The 10,275-nt window shown below is 43.8% G+C and overlaps 1 protein-coding gene across 1 annotated transcript; it reads right to left on the minus strand.

The window, feature by feature from the left end:
* Positions 1-75: 75 nt before the first annotated feature.
* Positions 76-1,868, minus strand: psmg4 (proteasome (prosome, macropain) assembly chaperone 4). Its single transcript, XM_084065860.1, has 3 exons — positions 1,599-1,868; positions 850-925; positions 76-491 (listed from the first exon to the last, which is right to left on the minus strand). The coding sequence occupies exons 1-3, from the start codon at positions 1,773-1,775 to the stop codon at positions 370-372; spliced, it is 375 nt and encodes a 124-aa protein (XP_083921986.1). The 5' UTR covers positions 1,776-1,868; the 3' UTR covers positions 76-369.
* Positions 1,869-10,275: the final 8,407 nt, after the last annotated feature.

Consider the following 10,275-nt stretch of genomic DNA (forward strand, 5'->3'; position numbering starts at 1 on the left):
TGTATATCTTCAGTAATTAAGTACTTGAGAGAGTGGAAAAGAAAAGTGAAAGCCCAAAGTAACTCAAACCACTAATTTTGATTTTTAAGTGTTATTTTTTAATACAACACATTTGTACAAAAAGCCATAGGCATACATGTTTTGATAATAAACCACTTAATTTATTGATTATGTCAATAAATGAACACTTGATGTGATCATTTGGTGTCTGTGTATGACTGTAGAACATATCAATCAAGTAAGTAAGAAATAAAGAGGCTAGTGGAATCGACCTTCATCTTTAAGAAATAAAGGGGCTAGTGGAATCAACCTATAAATTCACAATTTCCAGACACTGAGAACATGAGGAGAGAGACATTCCTAAAAGGGTTAGAAGAATTCTGGGTGAAGCTCCATCTCTTTTTTGATCCTTTCCTCCACCAGAAGTGAAAGGTTTGAATTTGTCACTGAAATGCTGTAACTCACAAACACCTGCTTCATGGTCTTCTTGGCTGCAAAGCAAACAAAAGACGGTATTACATTTTGGTAACATGTTTGTATGCCAAGGCCATGTTTTTTTGGGCTTGTGTAGAAATGATTTAATTATTTAATCCAGTAGTATTGTCATGTCATGGACCCCCAAATGAATATGCATTAGTCCCTAACCCACACCTGAACATGTTTTGTCCCTTTATTTCAAGATTTGTTTTAAATAATGCACAGGCATTGTGAGCTTGTAGATTTTCAAATAGTCGAATAGCAAACTGTTTGCCTCTTTCTTACATTAATTGACAATTTGACTGTCCTCTGGGGGTCCCCGACCCACAGGTTCACTACATTACACAAAACATGAAGACTTTTGCACTTTACCTAATCTCTGTGCCAGTGAGTTTGGAGAAGTGTCAGATGGCTCCCCCAGGAGTAACGAGGATAATGGCATCGAGTCCTGCAAACAGGAAGACAATAAGGTTTGTTATCAAAATGTGATTTGCTAGACAACGTTAAGAATCTTTAGTTTAAAGCTTGCTCTTTTTTAAATCTACATTGGCCACTGCCAGTATATAAATATGTCTCAAGCGATTCATCTCCAAACATGTTTGATTAGTCCAGTGATGTAAAGTAACAAGTACATTTACTCAAGTACTGTACTTAAGTACAATTTGTTTTACTTTTACTTCTAGTCCACTACATCTCAGAGGCAAATACTTTTACTCCACTATTATTTGAAAACTTGAGTTACTATTTATTTCATAGATTTTGATTATTATTACAAAACATTAATTATCCACTTCAGCTCTTACATTTCGGCCATTTGAAAATAGCAGATCTACAAGCTGGTGCGACACATTGTGAGCTTGTAGATCTGCTATTTTCAAAAGATTTGTCTACATTTGAAAACTTGTGAAATGGGACATTTTGCATAATGGGTAGGCTACTTTCTACTTTTGATACTTCAAGTACATTTTGATACCAATACTTTTGTACTTTTACTCAAGTAAATTTTGAATTCCGGACTTGTACTTGTAGTATTCTACATTGCAGCATTGATACTTTTACCTAAGTAAAACGTGAGTACTTTTTTCCCCACCACTATTGATCATTCAGAGAGTTTTACTTACGTATTTGCAACTCATTGAAACCGCCAGGTTGGACAGGACTGGACTGGAACCGACCCACAGGAAGAACCCACCGCTCAGCTTCATCACATGGAAGTGTATTTCTTGTTCCATAATCTTCTCTTTGAAATTATGCACTGTAATCGCATCAACTCCCGTTCCGTTTTCTGTTGCATTCATGTTGTTCAAAGGAAGCTGTACGCAGTGTACACACAACAACACATCAACACACCGGCGTGTGGCTCATGAAATTAAATAATACACTGACTTACTTCCTGGTATGACGTATGACGCATGGTATGACGTACTCTTCTTCGTCTTCCTCGTCGTCCTTTCTCAGAATGAGCAGCGACCTCAAGCATACCAGCCAAACTCAGACCGTTCTATAACAGGAGGGTTTTTTTTCCGGAGGGGGCTTGACCATGCTGCCCCCCCCCCCAGGATTTTTTTTAACAGCAGTATTCTGGTGGAGTTTGACACTTTTATCATGCTTTACTCAATCTGGGAACCCATCGTCAAATAAAAAGGAAAAACAGCGCCCTCTGCTGTTTTTCACTCAGCTATGGATCTGTTCTTGAGAGATTAGGCTTTACTTAATGGATCATTTATTAAATAACTAGAGTTTCGGGGGGCTACGCCCCCCTCAACCCCAGCCGCGCACGGGGCCCAGCGTGGCCGTGTGTATATTGGGGGACCCAAATCGGCGGAGTGAAACTGTGGAAAAGTTTTTTTGAAAAAGGGAAAAATTTGAAGAAAAAATATTTGTTATGTTTCAGGGGGTCCACAGGGGGTCCGCGGACCCCCTGATGGTCCACTGACCCCCTGTGGAGTGTTGGGACGCGCGGGGACACCCCTGGAACATTGCGGACCATTTCGGTGTTTTTTTTTTTTTCATGAAGGTGGTTGCTTGTTTCTGGCGCAGGCTGTGCAAACCTGCCAACCCAGCGCATGCTGCCGCACGTTTAAGTGGCGTAGCGTCATGAGGGTCAGTGGGGCCGTGGCTCGGTCAGTGAAGACCCTGTAGTGCGGATGATATGTGGCATAGAGGGGCAGATTGTGAATCCACAGAGGAAACATCCGTGGGCTACCATTGGTTCAGCGATGTGTGCGGTCGCCCTGCGGCCCCTCCTCCTCCACCAATGTGCAGTATTGAGAGCCCTGACGTCACAACAATTGGAGCGATGGGCACTGCACTGTGGTTGGTTAGGGTACACCTAGGGCCCAGGTAGAACCCAGTTAAAGCCTGCATGGGCAAAGCCAGTTAGGACCCGCCTTGGTCCCACATAAACATGGCTAGTTGGGGCCCACCTAAGGGCCAGGTAGAAGCAACTTATAGCCTGCATGGGCATCGCAGTTGGGACTGAAGTGGATGCTGCTGACATTGCTGACATGGGGTCCATATGGTTTAGCCGACCTTGAAACCATATGGGAACTACGCTGGCATGCTGGCTGTAATGCAAACGCTGCATCATACCTGCAGTGTGTAGTTTGATGTTGTGTGTGTAGCAGATATACCTGCAGTGTGTAGATCAATGTCCATAGGAAAGTCAATGGCCAGCAGTGTTTTTTTTCCCCAGCAGAGTTTCTAGTGTCTCTGTGTCTCTGTGGAAGAGGTTGCACATGAACTCTGCAGCCGCACTGAGGCGCTCCAACACAAACACTCTGACATTAAGCTGCTTCACACAACAAACATCAGCACCACGCTGCTGTTTGTCCAAAAGACACAATATCTCCTCTCCCACCGACGTCATGTGTTCATTTATCGACAGCCGTACAGACTCCTTTTGACACATTTTACGTCGTTTATCCAGCTCTCACTGACTCTCCACATCGGGCAGTTATTTTGCTGCGATCAAGTCAACGATGTGAGAGATTAGCTATCACAGACGGACGGACAGGGGGTGAAACATAGTCTTGCGCCATGCCTTTCGGCCTGGCGGAGACAATAAAAAAGCGAAAGTAAAGGAAATGGCCATTTCTGCAACAGAAGTAGTCAATAAACTATGCTATGAAAACATGGGCCACATTGGCAAAGAATGTAAGAAAGAGGAAATCATGTAGAAAATAGCCGATCTCCAAGCTTACAAAGCCTCTCACCGTGAGGCGTTTCGAGCTTGTAGATCGGCTATTTTCACAATATTTACTTGTGGAACGGAGTCAAACAGAATGGGGGGGTCCCAGATCAAGTACGTGTATTTGGGGGGGGGGGGGGGGGGGCGGCGTGAAAGGGTTGATAAACACTGCTCTAATCGGAGCGAAATTATCTGAAATGACTACATGACCATAATGCAGCCTAACAGGCGTTGCACGGGGCGGTCCTGCCATTACGTTAGTTACTGTAGTTGCTGTGGAGCTACATAGTTCTCCAGAAGACACACACAAACATACACCATCTACAATGGACGAACTGAGCAGCAATATAGACATTCACCACACGAACGTGCATTGTTGAGAAAGTGATTGCACAGCCGCTGCAGGCATGACAACCAGGTTAGCGTTAGCGACATGGCAGCTATCACAGCGCCCTGTCCGTCGTGCTGCAACTGCCTGTGATGGCTACAGCAGTAACAGCAAGCTGTCTGCGATGCCATTGTCTGGAGACTGCTGTTAGCGTGACAGGACCAATGAGAGTGAGCGCTGTAGTTGTTGCTAAGATACGGTGGCGTCTCTGCCCCATAGCTTGTAGATCTCTCACACATGATTGGCGTAGGCTGCGTTGCCAGGTCTGACTTTGTGTCTAAGCAATGGTCGGCTTATTTTTGCGCGCCTTTGGGCTCGTTTGCATTGTGCGCACGGCAGCGCTTGTTTAGCGTACGTCAGCGCGACGTGGCAACGGACGTGGCAACGTGAAAGGTGATTGGCTGGTGAAAAGAAACACCCGACGTTACACCAGAAATGGTGCCTGGAGAAAATGGTGACCAAAAAAAAAGTTTGGAAAAAAAGGAAAAAAAACCCGCAGCGGCTGCCTGCTGTTGTGGTGATGAGGTCGTGCGCACGGTAAACGGTACGAAGCTGCCTCCCCTTCCGTTTTGTCCGACATTTGGTGAGTAGAATTAATTATGTTGCGAGGTGGGAACGGTGTAGTGAGGCATGCCAGGTGCCCTACGCGAAACGTAAATTCAGGCCGCCCGCCGTGGCGACAGTGTTGGCGACATGTGGTCTGACGGTGTTGTGTTTAGTCGATAACAGAGCTGTGGGGTGTCACCACCGAGGGCACGGAAGTTGCTCGCCATTTATATAGTTAGATATAAAGGTCATATCAAATACATTGTTAAAAATGAGAGACATGACGCTTTATTAGCAAGACAGTCTTTTATTATATTATTCCTCATTTTGCTGGTTTCCCCTTAAACCCCTTTACTGTTACAGAGACCTGCCAACCTCAGACTGTCCGATAACAGGAGATGTCCACCTTATTGTGGATATGCATGCTTGAGATTTTTTTCTTTGAAATCCTTTGTCGTTTTGGAGATATTTAACTTTAAGCGCCCAATGCATTGTCAATGCGGCCAATGGACATTTAAAGGCAGGCTTACAACTACATACTTACGCCTAGTAACCTCAATCACTCAATCATAGTAACCTCAACGACATGCATGTCCACAGTAAGGTGGAATTTTTGAACTGTGAATGGAGTTTCTTGGTGAAAGTGTTTTTTTGAGGTCCCAAAATCTTCCATCGACCTCCATTATAAATCTCTGAACTTTTAAAAGAGTAGGCCTACTATTCTAAAACAATGAAACATTTCAAAGATCCCTTTTCAGGCAAAAATGTCCATATTAGGATGAACATTTTAAAGTTTGAATGGGGTTTCTATTCTATATATGACATTTTGAATCTTTACAGTCAGTTCACCTTCTTTTGGGTCTTGAGTCGAACCAATTACTCCGCGGAGACATCAAATTTCTCTTTTGATCCTTGAGTCCCAAGACTCAAGGCCCAAAAGGGAAATTTGATGTATCCGCGGGAGTAATTGGTTCGACTCAAGACTCTTTTGGGTCTTGAGTCTTGGGGGGAAAAAAAAGTGCGCTAGTTGAATTTGAACCAGGAACCAATTTGAACCAGGAACCTTCTAGTTGCAAGTCCTGTATCTAAACCACTGCACCACAGAGGTCCTTACCTGTTCTGTGGACTTGCGTGTCATTTTCCCTATAGTAAAGTGAAGACAGTTCATCATTTACAACTGTCTGTTAATGTGTTTGTTCATGTTTAACATGCTTTGTAAAACATTCCTAAAATATCTAAGACTATGCATTATTATACTCTACCAGGAAGGCAGTACTTGTCAGCCATCTGTTAGCTCAATGGGTTGAGACGCAGTATTCATGATCCAGAGGCCATGAGTTCAAATCCCATTGATGTCTTTCCTATGATTCTTTCCTTTGCAGACTGGCTTCCAGAAGATCAACTGAAAACTACCAGGAAGGCTGTACTTGTCAGCCATCTGTTAGCTCAATGGGTTGAGACGCAGTATACATGATCCAGAGGCCATGAGTTCAAATCCCACTGGTGTCTTTACTGTGATGCTTTCCTTTGCAGACTAACTTCTAGAAAAACAAGTTAAAACCACCAGGAAACCTGTAACTCTCAGCCAACAGCTTAGCTCAACTGGTAGAGCGTCTGTCCAATGACTTGACTTGACTTGACTTGAGTGGGTTCGATTCCCACTCGAGTCAAGTGTCCCCGGTAACTTGGGGCAACGGATAAATTGACTGATATCCTTAGTGATGCTTCCCTTTGCAGACTAACTTCTAGAAAAACAAGTTAAAACCACCAGGAAACCTGTAACTCTAAATTTGTTGTCGGATATCAGTCAATTTATCCGTTGCCCCAAGTTACCGGGGACACTTGACAATGACTTGACTTGACTTGACTTGAGTGGGTTCGATTCCCACTCGAGTCAAGTGTCCCCGGTAACTTGGGGCAACGGATAAATTGACTGATATCCTTAGTGATGCTTCCCTTTGCAGACTAACTTCTAGAAAAACAAGTTAAAACCACCAGGAAACCTGTAACTCTAAATTTGTTGTCGGATATCAGTCAATTTATCCGTTGCCCCAAGTTACCGGGGACACTTGACTCGAGTGGGAATCGAACCCACTCAAGTCAAGTCAAGTCATGTTATTGGACAGACGCTCTACCAGTTGAGCTAAGCTGTTGGCTGAGAGTTACAGGTTTCCTGGTGGTTTTAACTTGTTTTTCTAGAAGTTAGTCTGCAAAGGAAAGCATCACAGTAAAGACACCAGTGGGATTTGAACTCATGGCCTCTGGATCATGTATACTGCGTCTCAACCCATTGAGCTAACAGATGGCTGACAAGTACAGCCTTCCTGGTAGTTTTCAGTTGATCTTCTGGAAGCCAGTCTGCAAAGGAAAGAATCATAGGAAAGACATCAATGGGATTTGAACTCATGGCCTCTGGATCATGAATACTGCGTCTCAACCCATTGAGCTAACAGATGGCTGACAAGTAAAGCCTTCCTGGTAGTTTTCAGTTGATCTTCTGGAAGCCAGTCTGCAAAGGAAAGAATCATAGGAAAGACATCAATGGGATTTGAACTCATGGCCTCTGGATCATGAATACTGCGTCTCAACCCATTGAGCTAACAGATGGCTGACAAGTACTGCCTTCCTGGTAGAGTATAATAATGCATAGTCTTAGATATTTTAGGAATGTTTTACAAAGCATGTTAAACATGAACAAACACATTAACAGACAGTTGTAAATGATGAACTGTCTTCACTTTACTATAGGGCACATAATAACATGTATTAAGGATTTATAGATACTTTAGGAATGTTTAACAAAGCATATGTTAAACATGAACAAGCTACCAATAGCTTGTATATATTATGTAACATCAGTTACAAATGATTTAATAATCATTTACAGATGTATTATACATGTCTTATTCATGAATAGTCATAAAATACCTTTATAGATGATTTGTAACCGTAGTTATAAAGGTTTTAGTAATCATTTACGAATGTCAATAAACCGGTTGTTAATGATTTGTTGATAGTCTACAAACTGCTTATGAACGTTTATAGATGCTTTAGAATGGGTCGTTACAAATGATTTAATAATCTTTTACAGATGTATATAAGTGGCTTATTAATGAATAGTTCACTACTTACTAATACTTTATAAATGATTTGTAACTGTAGTTATAAAGGTTTTAGTAATCATTTACAAATGTCAACAAACAGGTTGTTAATGATTTGTTAATAGTCTACAAACTACTTATAAACGTTTATAAATGCTTTATAACGGGTCATTATTGCTACCCTTATTCGTAATCATCCTCCTCTTCTGCCAACCAGCTGACCCCAAAACACTGTTCAACGACAACTGGTCACAGACACGGTGGCCTGTGTCAGCTGTGTCTGTGTCACACACACACACACGCGAAGATGGCGCCGCTCTATGGCGACTCGGTGCTCCTCTCCATGTTTGTTTGTTGTTTTTTGTTAGTCTGTATGTCTCTGGAACCCAGTGCTGGCATGATACAGTATGGCAGAGAGGAGCTTCTGCACATTCGCGACATCATGCCCAGTTCTCTGCCTATTCTCCCCCCGGACTTTAAACAACATGAGGGGCGGTTAAACCTAGGCTGGCAGCCGAGGAAGCGAGGCAAGAGAGGGGGGGCACTCGTCCGCCTCAGGCGGCGCATACACCGCTCTGCTCTTCCGAGCATGATTCTCGCTAATGTCCGTTCCCTGGCGGACAAATCAGCCAGGGTGAAGAAAAAAGAAGAACTTGCTATGCTCATCCGTACTCAGAGGGACTATAAGGACGCCGCAGCTATATGCCTCACAGAAACATGGCTGGATGAGGAGATTCCGGATTCCTCGGTGCAACAGGCTGGCTTCACGCTACACCGAGCCGACCGCTCCAAAGTAGACTCGCGCAAACAATGCGGGGGCGGTGTTTGTTGTTATATCAACACGAGATGGTGTACTGACGTTAAAGTAATGTCACGAACCTGCACACCGGAGTTGGAGTGTCTGATGCTCATGTGTAAGCCCTTCTATCGGCCGAGAGAGTTCTCTTCTATCATCCTGTCTGTCGTTTATATCCCACCAGATGCCTCAGCTACATCTGCGACACAACAGCTGCATAATATCATCATGGAGGTGGAGAATTCCAACCCGGATGCAGTGGTGTTTTGTCTGGGTGACTTTAATCACTCCTATATTCAATTCTGTGAGAATGTCTGTATTACAACTAAATCTGTCACTGTTTACGGCAACGACAAGCCCTGGTTCAATAATGAAGTGAGGGTGCTTTGTAGGAGGAAACATGTTGCTTTTAAGCAGGGGGATTTAGTGCAATATAAAGCATTAAAATATGAATTCCAACGTGCCGTGCTTAAGGCTAAAGCTTCCTACAAAGCTAAACTTGAAAACAAACTTCAAGCTAATGACATCAGAGGTGTTTGGCAAGGGCTGCAGGCGATCACTGATTATAAAACCAAGCACCATGTTCTAGACAGTGACCCCTCTCTCCCTGGGAGGCTCAATGAGTTCTACTGTCGTTTCGATGGTGGAGTTCATCAGCCCCCCTCCTTTTTGGAAGAGCAGGGGGACACACCTCCCACTGTATCAGAACATGACGTCAGAGTCCTGCTCCGCCAGCAAAACACCAGAAAGGCAGCAGGGCCTGACGGCGTGTCGCCTGCCACCCTTAAACACTGTGCGGACCAGCTGGCACCAGTCCTCACTTCCATCTTTAACCAGTCCTTGCTACACTCTATCGTGCCTGCTTGTTTTAAGTCAGCAGTGATCATCCCAGTCCCAAAGAAGAATAACAACATCACCTGTCTTAATGATTATAGGCCTGTTGCCTTAACATCGGTCATTATGAAGGTTTTTGAGCGGCTGGTGTGTAGATTAATGTCCAGCATCTCACTTGATTCCCATCAGTTTGCCTATAGGGCAAATAGAAGTGTTGACGATGCAGTGTCCTTGTGTTTGCACTCTATCCTTCAACATCTGGAAACCAGGGTTGTGCCTGTATATGCACGTATCTTATTTGTCGACTACAGTTCTGCGTTTAACACCATCGTTCCTGTTAAGTTGATCCAAACCCTACAGGAACTGGGTGTTAAACAATCCATTTGCAAATGGATTTATGACTTTTTAAGTGACAGAAAACAAGCTGTCAAAGTCGGCAAATTAATCTCACAATCCAAGGTTTTGAACACAGGTGCCCCCCAGGGCTGTGTTCTTTCTCCTTTTCTATATTCTGTCTACACATATTTTTGTCAATCACACACTAATTCTGTCCTGTTGTTTAAATTCGCAGATGACACCTCTGTGGTAGGCCTAATCACAAACAGTGATGAATCTGGCTATCGCAATGAGATAGCTGTCACATGATCCATAGTGGACGTCTCACATTGTGTGCTTCCTTCCCGCCTTCTCCATTTCTCCCATTCTGCAGCCTCTGTCATGGATGACTATCTGTGTAACCTCAGCCTCATCTACATAAGTGCTGCTGACAATGACGCAAATTACCACTTCACAGACATTTCACTGCCTTGCCCGCACACCAGCGCCCGTTCCAGAGACCATCTCACAGCAGTCCTCCACCACCTGCAGTGGCCCCCCGTCAAACAAACAATCCACTTGAAAACACTACTATTACTACAGTTTTCCCCCCTAATCAACGTGACGA

Source organism: Gymnoscopelus microlampas (genome assembly GCF_963454915.1).
Source record: "Gymnoscopelus microlampas genome assembly, chromosome: 9".
NCBI lineage: Eukaryota > Metazoa > Chordata > Actinopteri > Myctophiformes > Myctophidae > Gymnoscopelus > Gymnoscopelus microlampas.

Coding starts and splice junctions, on each gene's coding strand:
- psmg4 (XM_084065860.1), bottom strand. CDS start 1,775: ATGAATGCAACAGAAAACGGAACGGGAGTTGATGCGATTACAGTGCAT. Junction 926..1,598: donor TTTCAATGAGTTGCAAATAC/GTAAGTAAAACT, acceptor TCCTGTTTGCAG/GACTCGATGCCATTATCCTC. Junction 492..849: donor CTCACTGGCACAGAGATTAG/GTAAAGTGCAAA, acceptor TTTGCTTTGCAG/CCAAGAAGACCATGAAGCAG.